This window comes from Triticum aestivum, chromosome 1A (genome assembly GCF_018294505.1).
Source record: "Triticum aestivum cultivar Chinese Spring chromosome 1A, IWGSC CS RefSeq v2.1, whole genome shotgun sequence".
Lineage (NCBI taxonomy): Eukaryota > Viridiplantae > Streptophyta > Magnoliopsida > Poales > Poaceae > Triticum > Triticum aestivum.
In genome coordinates this window covers 348,858,794-348,875,882 of record NC_057794.1, presented here as the reverse complement: position 1 = coordinate 348,875,882, position 17,089 = coordinate 348,858,794, and the positions used below count along the sequence as shown (strand labels likewise).

Here is a 17,089-nt window from a genome sequence, read left to right as displayed (position 1 = left end):
CCACTGGGCCCATCTCTACTCGTCCTCCACCCCCACCCCCACCCGCCACGCCCCTACTCGAGCAAGGGCCTGGCCTCGCCCCCACCCCCACCCCCACCCGCCACGCCCCTACTCGTCCTCCAAAGTTATCATTCCAGTCCAATGGGAGATGACTTGCTTCATAATTGCATAATAACATCAAAAAGAAATTACCCACCAACTAAGTTATGGTCTGCCAAATTATTGATTTTTTATCATATTGGAAATAGTCACAGTAAAATTAAGATAATAGAATTGTAACTACGTTCTAGTTGCGCCAAAGCGACACATTTTTTGGTTGCATTGGACACATAGGAGCTCCCGATTTATGAATTATATGCGATTATGAATTAGTAGGGCTGAAGCCAAGGCCTACAGACTAGAGATGGGCCCAGTGGCGGAGCCTGGGGGACGAGCAAGGGCCTGGCCTCGCCCCCACCCCCACCCCCACCCGCCACGCCCCTACTCGTCCTCCAAAGTTATCATTCCAGTCCAATGGGAGATGACTTGCTTCATAATTGCATAATAGCATCAAAAAGAAATTACCCACCAACTAAGTTATGGTCTGCCAAATTATTGATTTTTTTATCATATTGGAAATAGTCACAGTAAAATTAAGATAATAGAATTGTAACTACGTTCTAGTTGCGCCAAAGCGACACATTTTTTTGGTTGCATTGGACACTAATTTCCCGGTTAGCTTCCCCTTCCCCCCATACTCGAATCCTTGCTCCACCCCTGGATGGGCCCACATGGTAGTGCCACGTCCATGGTAGATGGCCTCAACGAGTGACCAGTCGATCTGCACTGTAGGTTTAGAGACGATCATGCTGATGCTCATCTAGGTCCCACCAGCTGCCAAGCTACAGTATTGGTCCCTCTTTCTAGAGCTCTTTCAAGAAGTTGATGCATTATTTTCCCCTATGTCGCTCATCCCTAAGGCATGTATCCAAACCAATTGCTTTGGTGAACAGAGATGGAAATGGATGATGAGTAAAATGACAATTTACAGCTTGGTTTGCTTCACCACATTGGATGTTTTGGCACTCGGATATACGATGTATACAGAAAGGAAAAACATGTGATGTCTAGTATGATGCTTCATATAAGTAGTCATGAAATATAACCTTACTCTTTGCATTAACCATTGTAATATTCCAAGTATAATAGTTGGGAGATATTGTAGTTTCAATGGATAGGCACTACTACCAAGTGGCTTGGCACAGACTGAAATACTACAATATCTAACAAGTACCAATCACATGGTTATTAAAGAAACAAGGGTTTTCTAAAAAAATAAAAAGTACACCATCTTTCAGTATCTCTCACTCAATAAGCACATGTAGTACTAGTCGATTATATAGGACTTAAAATGTAAATAGGATCATCCCACGTAAAAAGGTCACGATGATAAAATGCTAAAAGAGTGTTTCTTCTTTTATACTTGCATGTAATTTCCTTTTTAAGAGCATTTCCAACGGCAACCCGCAAAAAACCTCATGCGGACAGGGGGACAGTCCACGAACACAGATGCGGGAGACAACCATCCAACGCCAACCGCATATAATTTCACAACAACTCATACCAACCAGACGAAATTCGTGCAAACACGGCTGGATTTCATGCCAACATGACGAATTTCATATAAAAAGCCTGATTTTCATATAAACACGACGCATTTCAGTACATTTACATCAACGTTGCTAGTCCGGCTCTGAAGGTATAATTAATACTTTTTGCAAGGAAAGGTATAATTAATACCTAATCTAAATAGCCGCTCACGGATCCCTTTGTCTTCCTCATGTCCACAGCCCGATCACCGGACTGTCGGGAGCCCCGGAGGTATATGCTTCAGTGCAAAGGGCGGCTCACTTCCCCGCCACTCATCGGAGTGAAACCCCCGGCAGATGCTTCAGCCGGAGGGGAAGGCGGTGCCTTCGCTTCCGTGAAGCCCATGTGGGGCCGACAGAGGTCCTCAAAAGAGAAGAATCGGGCAAGACAGCGACTGTGTACGCCGGTGTCGCCTAGGCGGTGGCCTTCGTGGGACCCAAGCGGCGGCGTACTCCCGTATTCTACTTCTCCTAGTGATCGTGGTGGATGCGGAGCCGCCGGCCACCAGTTTCAGCCTTTGCCTGCATGGCCCGGTCGCAGGCACAGGAGGCGCGGTCGCATGCATGAGAGGCGGGGTCACATGCATGGGAGGCACAGTCGTCGACGACAGCGATGATGCCCGTGCCGCCGTGCTCCCCGCCGTGCCGGCGTCGAGCAACTGACCACTCCTCATCGAGTGGCCCTGGAGCGGCGAGTTGATGAACCACGCGGCGGCTTGGGGCGGCAACTTGCTCCGTCGGGTGAAGCGCGGGAGGTGGAGCAGCGAGCTACCTCACTCGTATCCGGCGGGCTCGGTGGGCCACCCAACCGGCTTGTATGCCGGAGAACTGCTCTTCGGAAGCCATCAGAAGAGTGGTGGAGGAGGAGATTGGGGGAGCGACGGAAGGGTGTGGTTCTTGCCCAGCGTCTGCCCTCGTTTAAATAGATGACAGATGGTAGGAGCTCAGCCAGCGTTGCGTTTAATCCGCCCGGCTCATGAACAGACGTGTGGTCGGAGTACGTTTCTCGGCTTCCACGCGGGGTTAATGGGGGCGTATGAATGCGGCGAGGAGGCGTGTTCAGCTGGGCGTGCAGCAGGTGACGCCCTCGTGGAGGCAGTGAGAGGTCGCGTCCGCCCTGAGCCCTCTTCAATGCGGAGCGACGCGCTTTACATCGTCATGAATGCGGGCAGCAGGCGTCGGGCGGGAGCACGCGCGGGAGGGCGGAGGTTTTTTTGGCGGGCCAGGGCGGTCAGAAGCGGGCTTGGGATCGGCCCGGACTCCTGCAACCCCCCCCCCTTTTGTCTCTGGTTTGCGGGAGAAATCGCATCCGGACTGCTTCGCGGACCGATACAAGATTGGCGTTGGATGATTTCTGTGGTCCGGACGGTTGCGGGAGATGCCCTAATATCCTTGTCGGTATCAATAGCTCTATTGTGAATCATCTTTATGGTTTGAAATTGCTTGTGAATGACGGTGACAACAAACTTATTTGGCATTTTGTCATGTTCAAGTACAAATACATATGCGCTTCTTTCACCAAGTTTTTTCTCAAAACCAACTACAATTATGTGCATGTCATGGCCGTCATCAGTTGAAGGAAGAACAACGATGAAGAATTCAGTGAGCTAGTGATGCAGCTGCATAACCCAACCGATTTTGTTGATGTGTCATTGAGTTACATGCACTCAACAAGGACATGCAGTACAATGACATAGCATTCATAAACAAAACATGGCTTCAAGTCCGGATTCAAAGTCTCATTGTCTCGAAAGAAAATATCAAAATCGCCTCGACTACCTATGAAAAATTTACCAACTGCTTTTGCATTGCAACATGAAGTTATTTTAGTTTACGATATGTTGTCTATCGTTCATTCTTCGTCTGAACACAATATCATAGAGCGCCTGCGATGTGAATGCCTCGTGTGCATACTGCTCCTTGCTTGTTGTTAATCTCATCTATTTTATGATCACCGTGATGAATATTTAGAGCTTTAATAACTTAGAACGGGTCCTTGTTAGTGTTTTATTGTAGAGTACCCATATATGATCCTCTAAGCGGGCTGAGTACCCGAAGCTCTGCGCTTTTATGTCCAAATGTCCGGATGTAATCCACTACATCCGAATTTGAATTTGAAGCATAATTTTTTCTTTCTTTGAAAAGGCTCAGTCCTTGTAGTTTATGTCACTCATGAGTGCGTGGAACTATTGTTCACATAAATGGAACGAGTTGAGCTATGCAGCTGCATGTTTGGGTTGAATCGGAACGGTTCCACATGTGTATCTGCATAGGTTCATTGTACTCTTGTTTTTTTGGAAGCTTTCATAATTCATTGTACTCTTGTTTTAAAGAAAAAATATTCATCATGTGTAGTTTGCAATGTGAATGCCTCTCGTGCATATTGCTCCTTGCTTGGTATTAGTCCCATTTCTTTTTATGATCACCTTGGTGAGTATTTATTTATGCATGACTACGTAGCAAGGATTTATGAATTATGCATACCTCTGAGCTTACTACTGGCTTTGGGTTGGTGGTGGGCTTAATTTTTGCTGCGTGTGCGGCCGCAAGCCGCAGTGGTGGTGGGTGATTTGGAGTACACTGACCCAAAAACGCTTTGCTAGCAGCAGTATACTCTTATCCTCGCATAGAAAAAAAGCAGCAGTATACTCTTTGCAGTATGTGCATTATCTTTTGCGTAATCAGATTGCGTCATCCTCTGGCCTTTTATTTCCCATCCTGCCTGTGCCTGGTGCGACGAATGTGGACACCATTTTCCATCGCACCAACCGCAATGCTGCCGGCTTCGCTTTTGTCAGCTTCGCAGTCAGACCGGCCGGCGGCACGGTTCTCTGGCAGCCTCGCGTGGTGGTTAGTTTCAGAGAAGTACCTATTGCGCGCGTTTGTGTAGCAATTGGAGCGTGCTTCGTGGAATCCACTGCCTAAAGGCGCTCGTTTGACACTTGAAACGCCGCAAAAATTGCGGTGCGAGAAACCCAAATTCCGTAGTACGCACCGCAATTTTTTTTAGGGTAGTATACACAGCAATTTTTTTTGAGCACAGACACAAACGCTTATATACACGCGCATACACTCACCCCTATGAACGCACACACACCCTACCCCTATGAGCACCTCCGAGAGACTGAGCCGGCATATCATCTTGAGATTTACGAAGTCACCGTAGACGTCTCGTCGTCGACGAGAACGTCTCCTTCCACTAAAAGCGCATCGCCGGAAATCCTGAAATAAATGCAGAAATAATGCGAGCACCAGGATTTGAACCCTGATGGGTTGGGATACCACTGTCCATCTAACCAACTCAACCACTCCGTGATGGGTAGATACCTACGCACCGTGGCAGCAGGAGCGATCCCTGAATCCGCAGCCCATGCACGCCTGACACCGGTCTCCATGTGCCGATCTATCCAACGAAACCTGTCGTGAGAACACGTGCAGCACTGCGAGCGAGCGAGCGACCTCGTCGTGGCTTCTGTTTTCGTCCTTCCCGGATCAGATCTCGGCTGATTGACTGATTGATCTCCGTGTAACGGCAGCGTGCGTGTCCCCCTTCCTTTGGCCACGCCGCATCGCATCGCATCGCCGATGGGATACGTGCAGAGCGCCAGAAAGGAAAGGAAAGGAAAGGGGAGGGGAGGGAGCCACCAACCCAGCCAGACATACCCGGAATTCCGTGCCCTGCCCCCGCCTGCCCCCGCTCGACTGAATAAACCCCGAGACCGAAAGCGCGATTCATAATCCCATTTTTCCAATCCAGTCACTCCTCGCCCGCTCCTCCTCCTCTCCGACGGCGAGGAGACGGAGAGGCCCCGGCAGGGTTGCGGTGATCTCGTCTCCTTCTCGCGGTAAGCGACGCCGCCTCCCTCGTTTCCCACCCCGTGATCGGACGGATTTGCCAACGGTTCGTGCCGCCCTCCCCTCGCCGTGGCAGTGAGGAATTGTGGACGTGGCCCCGCTCGCTCGTCGTCCCCGTGCGGTTCGCCGCCGGTCCGTTTGCCGGCGGCGGTGGCCCGCTGATCCACTCCGGTTCCCGATGCCACGCGCTGCCCATCCCTGCGTCCGTGGTTCCGCTAGGTTCTTCTTCTGGGGCGCGCACTACTCGGTCCGAGTTGATCCTATGCGACGGCTTAGTTCTCGGGCGGAATCTTATTTTCCAAGATTTTGGGGGGTTCTAATGAACCAAACTGTGCCCCGCCCTGATAGATGCAAGCCCTCTCTGTTTTCATTTTGTTTTTCAGTTAGATATACAGACCCTTTAACTGCGTATGCAGGGATAAAGATTTATTGCGCTATTAATTAATTAATGCATCTGTTTGCGATTCGAACGTGTAACGATCAATCAACTAAAAAAATGGCTCGATGACTCGATGACTTATCAACCTGTGAGATCATTGTGTTGCTCACGCCAATTATTATCTACAGCATGTTTTACTCACAGTTCTATCCAAATACATTACGTATGTGATCAAGCAATTATCCTGAAAACAAATATGCTCCCAGATCCTGCTCACATTTACTCCCTACGTCCCAAAATATAAGATCATTTTTGACACTATGATATTGTTGAAAATGATCTTGCATTTTGGGACGGAGGGCGTATATCCTAGTACATTACATATGATCAAGCAACTATTATGCTCTCAAATCCTGCTCACATGTATCAAAGAAAAAAGAATGAATCATGATTAAATACAGGATAATGTAATTTGATTGCATTGTATTCAGCAGATGGGGGACATTGCCAAGGACTTGACAGCCGGAACCGTCGGAGGGATCGCCAATCTGGTTGTTGGGCACCCATTTGACACCATCAAGGTCAAGCTCCAGAGCCAGCCCAGCCCTGCTCCAGGCCAGCTTCCTAAGTATGCCGGCGCCTTTGATGCTGTCAAGCAAACGGTTGCGGCTGAAGGGCCAAGGGGACTCTACAAGGGGATGGGGGCTCCTCTCGCTACTGTTGCAGCCTTTAACGCTCTCCTGTTCACTGTGAGGGGCCAGATGGAGACTCTCTTGAGATCGGAGCCTGGGGCGCCATTGACGGTAAAACAGCAGGTTGTCGCTGGTGCTGGTGCTGGGCTTGCAGTCTCCTTCCTGGCATGCCCAACCGAGCTGATCAAGTGCAGGTAACCAAAGTTGCACAATGCCAGTTTTCATTTAATTTACTTTCATCATCTGATATAATCTCCACATCATTCCGATGACGAGATTGGGAAGTTTCGTAAGTGGGATTATAATTTATGTGCTAAAGTCATGATATTCATCATTCTCTGAAGTTGTCCTTTTTTGCACACGCTAGATGTCATCAATGTCATGTTCTCCCTCCGTTCCTAAATATAAGTCTTCGCATAGATTTCACTACGGACCATATACGGATGCATATAGATGCATTTTAGAGTGTAGATTCACTCATTTTGCTTCATGTGTGGTCTATAGTGAAATCTCTCCAAAGACTTATATTTAGGAATGGAGGGAGTACTTCCTTGCCGTGCATTTCAGTGTGTTTATCTTGCATCATATCATGCATTGCCACTGTGGATTAATGCTCTATAATATAGGGTCGTTGAAAGAAGGCATCTGACTCACACCAGTCAGATTTCAGATATAGGCATTGGCGCCTGTATAACCAATGACAATAATTGCATAGCTGAAAAACTGAACCGTGTCTCTCTAGTCAGTTTGGATCTAAAGTATGCATTTTTCTGTATCACAGTTTATCTGACTTTCCCTCACCATGTGATTCATTGCTGCAGTGCGTTGCTTCTGTTGATTCTAGGGTCACTGAAAAATTTCTGAAGGATTAATTTCCTAGTGCTCTTAACGCAAATGGCATAAGACTGCATACCTAAAAAAACTGAATTATGTGTCTGTCAAGTACATCCTCTGTTCACAAATGTAAGACGTTTTGGCAGTTTAAATTGATCATCCTCTTTGTAAACTCATCTTTGGATTGATGATATCTTACACTTACATCTGGGAGTTGTTGCAGTATTGCACTTGATTTTGTTTGGCTGGCAATGGGCGCATCCAATGAATATATATAGTCGTTTTTGTACTTTCATATGTGTTATTGAAGAAGAGAGGATTACAGCTGCTGAGTTATATGCAGGTTGCAGGCCCAGAGCTCTTTAGCTGAAGCAGGTGCTGTCTCCGGCGTGGCGCTACCCAAAGGGCCAATGGATGTGGCTAGGCATGTCATGAGGAACGCTGGCGTCAAAGGTCTGTTCAAGGGCATTGTCCCAACAATGGGCCGTGAGATCCCCGGCAACGCCATAATGTTTGGCGTGTACGAGGCCGTTAAGCAGTACATGGCCGGCGGTCGGGACACGTCTGGCCTCGGCCAGGGCTCTCTCATCCTTGCCGGTGGCCTCGCCGGAGGAGCTCTGTGGCTCACGGTGTACCCAACCGACGTCGTGAAGAGCGTGATCCAGGTGGACGACTACAAGAAGCCGAGGTACTCGGGGTCGATCGACGCTCTCAAGAAGATCGTCGCGGCCGACGGGGTCAAGGGCCTGTACAAGGGGTTCGGCCCCGCCATGGCCCGCAGCGTCCCGGCAAATGCCGCCACCTTCGTGGCCTACGAGATCACGCGGTCGGCCATGGGCTGACTGACCCAAGGTCCCGGCGCCGCCCTAAGTCTCTTCTCCGACGCGGCTGAAGCGGCGTTCCACGGAGCAACTGAGAGATAATTCAGGACCATGGCAAACAAAAGAAAGGAAAAATTAACCATTCTTCTTTGCTGCGACGTTGTTTCTGAAAACCTTGCATAGACTGGCAGCAATGGCAGGATCGTTGGTGATAATAAAGGTTGAGCTTTACCTGCGCATGTGTCATGTGTGAGTGTAGTAGTGGCTGGTAATTTGGCTTGTCGGAATGGTTGGCTGGGAGTGGATTGGCCATCCGACGGCGATCCAATGGTGAGGGAGCGATTGTCTGACGGCGATGTGGGTGCGCCTTTGTGGTTTTGTTTGGTTGCAGCGTCTGGTGAGGGGGTGGGTGGGTGGTTCTGGGCTTGCTTGGCATCTGAACCACCTAACCCTTCTTCCTGGCCTGTATTTTTGCCGCTGGCTTAGTGGTGTGTTCTCTCCTCATCTTTGTTCTGGGTGGAAGGGCGGATTGAGTCCAGCTCCATTTCGCCTCGGAGTCAAGGTAATTCTCTTCCATTTCGTCCTGTGAATGCCCGCTTTTCCTGTTCATCTGCAGACCATGGAAAGTTTGGAAACTTGTTGGGTGGGGTTGTAGGATCATCGGATGCGATGGTCTTTTTAAGTTCTTGCGTGATGATCTTTTTAAGTTCTTGCTGAATGTGCCTTGTGATTCTTGATGCACAAACAAAATCCAAAGCTTTTGTGATCCAGTTGAGACTTGAGACAGGCTGTCATGTTGCATTGCTGTGGTGACTGCGTGTGTGTCAGGATTGCGATGATACGGTTGAAACTTGTCGGGCGTCTGTATTTATATATTCTTGGTTTTTTTTTGAATGATCGTTTAGGGGAGAGATTGCCCGTCTGAATTTCATTTAAAAGTGCCAAAGCCAGAGTTTGACAGCAGTTTTTGGGGGACAGGGGATACAGAGTATTTTTTTTTTACTCACAGTGTCGTGCTTCCGTGGTTTCGCTCTCGCCAGCGGTTTTCGCATAGAGATTTGTGTCGATGCTGCAAGGTTGCCAGGATGGCGCTGCCGGTCTTCGTGGTTTGACAGGATCTTTTCCCGTCAAACGGTATCGTATCGTATAGGATGCGAACATTGACAGGCTGTTGATGCTCGATTTTCATGCCTTATTATCTCCAAAAAACTTAAAACAAATCAGCAAAGCAAAGCATTGAGGAAACTAATCGGGATCCATCCTTCCCAATCCAAACTGTTGTGGGAGCAGATGGGGGACGTGGCCAAGGACCTGGCCGCCGGCACGGTGGGCGGCGCGGCGCAGCTGGTCGTCGGCCACCCGTTCGACACCATCAAGGTGAAGCTGCAGAGCCAGCCCACGCCGCCGCCCGGCCAGCCGCCCAAGTTCGCCGGCGCCATGGACGCCGTCAAGCAGACCATCTCGGCCGAGGGCCCCCGGGGTCTCTACAAGGGCATGGGCGCCCCGCTCGCCACCGTCGCCGCCTTCAACGCCGTGCTCTTCACCGTCCGGGGCCAGATGGAGGCCCTGCTGCGCTCCGAGCCCGGCGCCGCGCTCACCGTCGGCCAGCAGGTCGTCGCCGGCGCCGGGGCCGGCGTCGCCGTCTCCTTCCTCGCCTGCCCCACCGAGCTCATCAAGTGCAGGCTGCAGGCGCAGAGCGCGCTGGCCACCGCCGCTCCTGCCGCCGCCGCCGCCGCTGCTGCTCCTGCCGCAGGCGGCGCGGCTGCCACCGTCACCACCACGGCCAGCGCTGCCGCGGTGAAGTACGGCGGGCCGCTGGACGTGGCGAGGCACGTGTTGCGGTCGGAGGGCGGCGTGCGGGGCCTCTTCAAGGGCCTCGTCCCCACAATGGCGCGCGAGATCCCCGGCAACGCGCTCATGTTCGGCGTCTACGAGGCCACGAAGCAGTTCATTGCCGGCGGGCAGGACACGTCGGAGCTGGGCAGGGGCTCCCTGATCCTCGCCGGCGGGGTCGCGGGGGCGGCGTTCTGGGGGTCCGTGTACCCGACCGACGTGGTGAAGAGCAAGCTCCAGGTGGACGACTTCAAGAACCCAAAGTACTCGGGCTCCATGGACGCGTTCAAGAAGATCCTCGCCGCCGACGGGGCCAGGGGTCTGTACAGGGGGTTCGGGCCGGCCATGGCGCGCAGCGTTCCGGCCAACGGCGCCTGCTTCCTCGCGTACGAGGTGACCAGGTCCCTGCTCTAGGCGACCTGCAGGCTGCTGGTCATTCTTGACTTCGTTCTTGTTCCTCCACCCTGATGGTTCAGTTATCGTCGTCGGGACAGTCCTCTGTCTCTGTAACAGAAAACCAAGCCATGTGTGTGAATCGAACGAAATTTGCATTTGCATTTTCTTTCTTTCTTTCTGGAGAAGGTCAAGGTCATCTATACCCCTGTATAGTGTGCGCATAACTTTAACAGATGGTCGGATAAAGCCAATCCGACGGTGCAGAGATGGCAAATCAAAGCATTGCTGGCCGTTGGATATCATCTACATTTTATCAGATTTTATCACATGTACAATCTAGAAGACTCCATGGAAACTTAAGAATAATGCACAAATCTCAAAACACGAGCACTTCTTCTTTGTTCTACAATCTTCCGTATCATAATTATCTAAATTTTTTTCTACATGAATTGCCATTATTTATTTTTACTTTATGCTTTACAACGCACAATTTCATGAATCTTAAAATAGATCAGTTTTTTATAAAAACTAAATGATTTTGAATGAGATGAACTATAAGAATTAAACGAACATCTACATCATGCATATATGACTTAAAACTTACATACTATAATATGATATTTATTCATAATTTAGTTGCCAAATCTCATGCGTGTAATGCACGTGTACCTTACTAGTATATTAAAATTAGGAACCCTCTAGCTAGCGACCGTTCATTGCGAGGTAGGAGTGGCATTTGCGAACTGAGTAACAGTTTTAGTGTTTTATTTTGGTGCCGTTTTCTTCCACAAACTGCCACCGTCAGATCTTGATTGTGTAGGGTGTGGAATGTTCACTTAGGAGGTGTTCCTAGCAACCGTTTGTAGCTAACATTACCGTAAAATTATTCGACCTTTAAAAGAAGACACCAATATCTAGTTGACGAAAGCCAGGGGAAGTGGTCCTGACGAACAAGCAAACCCCTCCCTCTTCACGACAATCCCTAAGACTCAGTTGGGCCCAAAAAACATTTTACTGAAATACAACAAAACTTAAAAAGTGCTACTCGGACCTCATTTTAAATAGCTAAAAACGAAAAAAATACATAGCGGTGCCATGACAGAAGCAATTTTTTTGAAACATATCATACGGAAGGAATAAACGAAGAACACGTGGAATTTACGACATGACATGCTTTAGATGATAAAAAAAATTACATGTCATGCTAATTTATGAACTATATAATTGTCATGGCTGTGAAATAGACTTACCAGAGGAATAGATATAGAGAACACCATTATTTTTTTCATAAATTGACATGCTAGCTACTATGGCCGTGCTCTAAAAACATGTAAGGGGGACATGCTAGCTTCCTAGGAATAGACATAAAATTACCATGGGTACATGTCAAATATACAGTGATACAAAAATGACATAGGACTAGACTTGTTTGAAAATGGTTGTGTACTCCTGTGAGTACGTACTCCCGCTTCTCATATACCACATAGATGAATCTTTTATACCACTTTATTATTTTTAATATACTTCATTAGTAATTATTAGATACCTCAAAATGAGTTCCATGAAAAAATTCATGTGAGTCTATATATTTTTAAATTTTACGTATATACTGATGTGTTTGTACGTGAAAAAGGTATATTACAAAAAGTACATCACAGATGATATTTTTTCAACAAAACTCGTATTGGAGTATCTTAGAATATTAAATGAAGTATAGTGAGAATAATAAAGAGGTATAATTAATGCGTATATGAGGTATATTGAGAATGGGAGTACATACTTCCAGGAGTACAGAAGAGGAATTATATATATATATATATATATATATATATATATATATATATATATATATATGAAAATGAAAAAATAGTTATAACTCAAAATAAAATGGGCCATGATCTCATTATTAAAATTGACATGCTCTCAAGAATATATAAATGGCATGCTACCTAAATTAAAATTTTCATGGTCTATTTAATAAAAATGACATGGTCTAATTATTAAAATTTCAATGCTCTCAAGAAAAATAAAAATGCAATGCTATATAGAATAGAATTGTCATGGTCTACTTAATAAAAATTCCATTTTCTAAATATTAAAATTGCCATGCTCTAAAGAAATAAAAATGCCATGCTACGTAAATTGAATATACCAAGGTCAACTGAATAAAAATGACATGATCTAATTACTAAAATTGTCATGATGGCTAAAAAGTTATCATATGATTAAATAAAATTGCCATGAGCTAAAGAATACAAATTCTATGCTACCTAAGTTGGAACTGCCATGGTCTACTTAATAAAAATGGCATGGTATAATTACTTAAAATGCCAAAGGTCCAACTGCAAAATTGCACAAGGCAAATGATTAGGAACAAATTGTTCTCTAAAAAATGGCAAGCTCCAAAGAATGTTTTAAACATTGCCATGTGAAACATTTTAAAAAACCATTCATACTATCTTCAATAAAAAGAAGATGGACGAAAAGAAGATATATACACTTTGACGTGTGAAAAAAGCAGAACTTCAATAAACAGTGCCATGAAAAGAAGTTGACATGATCTAAAAAATAATTTTGCCATTGTTACATGAATTGAAAAAATTGCCATGGTCTAATTTGAAAAATGTCGTCCTTTAACTAATAAGAATGCCATGGTACCTAAACATAAAACTACCATGTTCTCAATAATAAGCATGCCATGGTCTCATTCTTAAAAATGGCATGATGCCTATATTAAATTTGCACATGAAAAAAAGCATGTGCGAAAACACTCATATGATGTTGTGGTGATTATGTACCGAATTGCCACGAGAAAACAAGTTGCATTTTGCACAAATCAACAAATTCATACAAAATACGCCATGTGATCATTTCAAAATCATTCATAGTATTGTCCCATAGGGAAAAGAGATGTATACATTTTACCATGCAAAAAGTTGTCATCACAAAAAATATGGGACTACTCATGGCAATAAATTAAGTTTTATTGACATGTCAACAAAAAAACAGGATTTAGAGACATGGTAACATGTAGTTGAGTTGACATGGCCCTATACTTTGAGTTTCCATCATGACATATCACTTACAAAAAGAATCCCGTGTGACCACAACCAAAAATTTCGTAAAATGCCATCATACTATAAGAAAACATATCACTTATATACTATAAGAAAACAATTCTACAAATTGTCGTAGGGATAAGAAATGCCATGGCAAAAATGTAAACTTATTGTCATGATGGATACTAGAAATCATACTATAAGAAACATACCACTTATATACTATAAGAAAGCAATTCTACAAAATTTGCCATGAGGATAAAAATGAAATGAAAAAAAATCAAACTTATTGCCACGACATATTAAAGGTTCTCTTCCAATCAAATCATATCACTTACAAAAAAAATGTCATGTGACCATAACCAAAAAATCTGTAAAATGCCATCATACTATAGGTCATATTTCCGTAGCCAGTGACACATAAACTGAACCGTAGCTAAGTCTAAGGGCATATCTAAATGAACCCTCAGAATTTAACTCCTCAAACAACTTCTCAAGCCTTAACTTCTCAAATATGAGGAAGAATTCCGTATTATGATCTCCACTACAAAAAAGACACATCCGTGACATTATGGTCCGAACGATTTTTTTTTCTGTCATGGTTATGACACTTCTATGACGATAACTGTGACAAAACACGTATCATCGCACATATGGTGGGCTCCTACTTCTATTACAAAAATCATGCCAGAAATTGGGCCTTTTGTCCTAGGCGGGCTGGAGACGCACATGCATGACATTCTTTGGGCCGTCCATTACGAAAAAATCATGGTAGAAGCTAGGGCGAGGAAAATTTCTGGGAGTTCCCGGTTATGGTGGGTGGTCGGGGCCAAGAGATGTAGTGTGGTTTACGTGTTTCTCTCGTACATAGGCGCGTGTGTGTGCGAGGTGTTGGTTCTAACAGAACCCGAGGGAGGCGTTTGCTTACTGAACCTGAGCGATTGAGTAGCTATGTTACTGAATCTGAGCGATCGATCCCTTGCCTGTAAACTGAACCCGAGTGATTCCTTCGCTGCTGATTAAACCCGAGCGATTCCTTCGCTGCTGTTGCTAACTGAATCCGAGCGACCGATCGTTGCTGCTGCTTACTGAAGCCGATCGAGCCCCCGTGCGAAACGTAGTTAGCTGGTGTTGGGTTGCCTGTTGATGAATAGTGACCGTTTCTACTGCGCAGAACGAGTCGAGATGTGGTGAGTCGAGCTGGTTGGTTGGTCGTGTATGAACAATTACCGGTTGGGGTTGGATGAACAGAACCCCGTTGTAGAAGGCGGTTGCCGCTAGATGAATATGACCCCGAGGAGGCCGCCACACCCCGGTCGGTTGGGGGTGGATGAACATGACCCCGTGGAGGCTGTATGAACAATAGCCGACGGAGGTTTGATGGACAGTAGTCTATGGATAAATAGTAGCCGGTCGAGGCTAGAGGAAGTCGATGGTGGATGAACAGTAGCCTGTGGAGGCTGGAGCGAGGCAGTAGACGGTGGATGAACATGACCCCGTTTCAATCGAAGGCGCTCGAACAAAAGTCCCTTTCCTCCGTTTTGCGGTACACCAGACCCCTCCCAATCAACAGGACTCCGTTTCGACCGTAGACTCTTGAATAGAAGTCCGTTTCCTTCGTTTTGAGGTATGCGAGACCCCTCCCGATGAATAGGACCATGTTTCGACCATAGCGGTCGAACAGAAGGTCGTTTCCTCTGTTTTATGGTACGCGAGACCCCTCCCAATGAACAGGATCCCGTTTTGATCATAGGCGGTCGAACAAAAGGCCGTTTCCTCTGTACTGCGGTACGCCAGACTCCGTTTCGGCTGTTCCATCCAAGTCGGTTGCCTCTCGATGAACAGGACGCATTCCGTTGCCTTCTGACGAACACGATGCAGTTTCTTCGTTCCGACCCAGCTGGTTGGCTGCCGATGAACAGGATGCCGTTGCTTCCATCCGTTGCCTCTCCATACACATGAGCCCTGGCTGTACGTATGCGCGAGTACGCGTTCGAGACCTTGCTCGTATACGAACATGACCATATTTTTGCCCTGTGGTTGTACGTACGTGTGCATAGTTTAGACGGGGCTGCCTGAACTGCTACGTCGGGGGCTTTACTACGACACGTTCTGCAACTTTGCTCGGCCATGGTTCACTGTTGCAGAGAGACTAATCGACCAGTATGTGCATATACCTTTGTTACTAGACAGACAACGCTACGTATGCTTCGACCGGGTGGGTCCCAGTTGTCAGGGAGGATATGGAGGCACTTCCTTGCGTGCGAAGATATAGCTCCCGTGTAACGCCCCGAGACCGATGTGCCAGTTGTCGTCCAGTTATTCGCCGTCGTTGCCATGTCATTTGCTTGCGTGTTGCATCTTATCATGTCATCATGTGCATTGCATCATCATGTTTTCAAAACTTGCATCTGTCCCGGCCTCCTCGTTCTCTCCGTTGTCCGTTCTGAGCCCAGACACACTTGCACGCGCCCGCGGCATGTCCGAAATAGTATTTTATAAGTGGCCGGAAAATATTCTCGGAATGGGATGAGAGTTGACGTGTGGTCTTATTATAGTGTAGATAGACCGCCTGTCAAGTTTCATCGCATTCGGAGATCGTTTGATGCCCCAACGGATAACTATAGCGGCAGTATAGCCAGTCTAACGTTGGACGTTTTCGGTCTTCGAAAACTGTTGCCGGGCTTTCCCTCTCTTTCCTCTCTAGTCCGTCTGCACAGTCCGCTATCACCGCCAGGCCCCGAAACCCCTCCTTGCACGGTGCATCGCCCCCCTCCTCGCGCGCGTCTGAAAGCTGCCCCGGACCCGAACTGCACTGTCGCCACCGTTGTGTCCGGATCATCCCCAAACATCTACAAAACGTCACCGTTTTCTTATTTGGGCCCCCTAACCTATTTATCCGGGACCGTTCGATTAAGATCGGAGGGTCCAGATACCCCTAAATTTAGCCTTTTGCTATATATAGATCAACTCTAGCCTAACCCTAAAAATCCTCCCCCTTGTCCCATCGCGGCTCTCCCCATGCCCGGATCCACCGCCGCGCCGTCCTGGAGCCTCGCCAAGTCCCTGTAGCCGTCGCGCCAAGTCCTCCTGCGTCGCTCCCAAGATCGGTCGCCGCCCTGCTGCCATGTTTCGCTGCACCGAACCGCTGCGTGCTTCAGCTTCATTAGAACACGAGCAAGACCAGGCTTTGTTGACCCTTTCGATCGAGCCAAGCAAGCCAGCCCAGCACGCCCTCTGCGGGCCTCCTTCCTCTCCATCGCCTTGGGCCAAAGACCATGGTGAGGCCCAACCGCTGGCCAGATCCGGCCCAGCGAGGTGAGGACGCGCCCAGCTTCCCTTGTGCACTGTTGGGCCAGCCAGCAGATTCGGCCCAATGTGGTTTTTTTCCAGATCTGTGAATTTGCCTATTATCCAGAGTACTGCATATTTACAGTTTACCCCTCCATGTTCACGCATTAATAACTCTTGAACCGTGCTTCGGATTAAAATGGTTTAAATATGTAAAATGCTTAGAATTTCATATAGTTTCATAATATGTCATTTTCATCCATGTTTAAAATGTTTAAAATGTTGTTTGTTTAAATTTTGC

The 17,089-nt window shown here is 47.1% G+C and overlaps 2 protein-coding genes across 3 annotated transcripts; both read left to right on the top strand.

Annotated features, from left to right (window-relative positions):
* The first annotated feature begins 5,240 nt into the window (after positions 1–5,240).
* Positions 5,241–8,448, top strand: LOC123050100 (mitochondrial carnitine/acylcarnitine carrier-like protein). 2 transcript variants are annotated; one of them, XM_044472944.1, is made up of 3 exons: positions 5,241–5,473; positions 6,357–6,748; positions 7,732–8,448. In XM_044472944.1, exons 2-3 carry the CDS (start codon positions 6,357–6,359, stop codon positions 8,228–8,230), a joined length of 891 nt encoding a protein of 296 aa, XP_044328879.1. In that variant the 5' UTR covers positions 5,241–5,473; the 3' UTR covers positions 8,231–8,448. The 2 variants fall into 2 exon arrangements, with proteins under 2 accessions (XP_044328879.1, XP_044328884.1); XM_044472949.1 differs by having other exon boundaries at positions 5,264–5,473; positions 6,354–6,748.
* A 116-nt stretch (positions 8,449–8,564) lies between these two features.
* LOC123050089 (mitochondrial carnitine/acylcarnitine carrier-like protein) lies at positions 8,565–10,644 on the top strand. The gene is made up of 2 exons (XM_044472934.1): positions 8,565–8,771; positions 9,500–10,644. Exons 1-2 carry the CDS (start codon positions 8,565–8,567, stop codon positions 10,454–10,456), a joined length of 1,164 nt encoding a protein of 387 aa, XP_044328869.1. The 3' UTR covers positions 10,457–10,644.
* Positions 10,645–17,089: the final 6,445 nt, after the last annotated feature.

Coding starts and splice junctions, on each gene's coding strand:
- LOC123050100 (XM_044472944.1), top strand. CDS start 6,357: ATGGGGGACATTGCCAAGGACTTGACAGCCGGAACCGTCGGAGGGATC. Junction 6,749..7,731: donor ACCGAGCTGATCAAGTGCAG/GTAACCAAAGTT, acceptor AGTTATATGCAG/GTTGCAGGCCCAGAGCTCTT.
- LOC123050089 (XM_044472934.1), top strand. CDS start 8,565: ATGTGGGTGCGCCTTTGTGGTTTTGTTTGGTTGCAGCGTCTGGTGAGG. Junction 8,772..9,499: donor CATTTCGCCTCGGAGTCAAG/GTAATTCTCTTC, acceptor TTGTGGGAGCAG/ATGGGGGACGTGGCCAAGGA.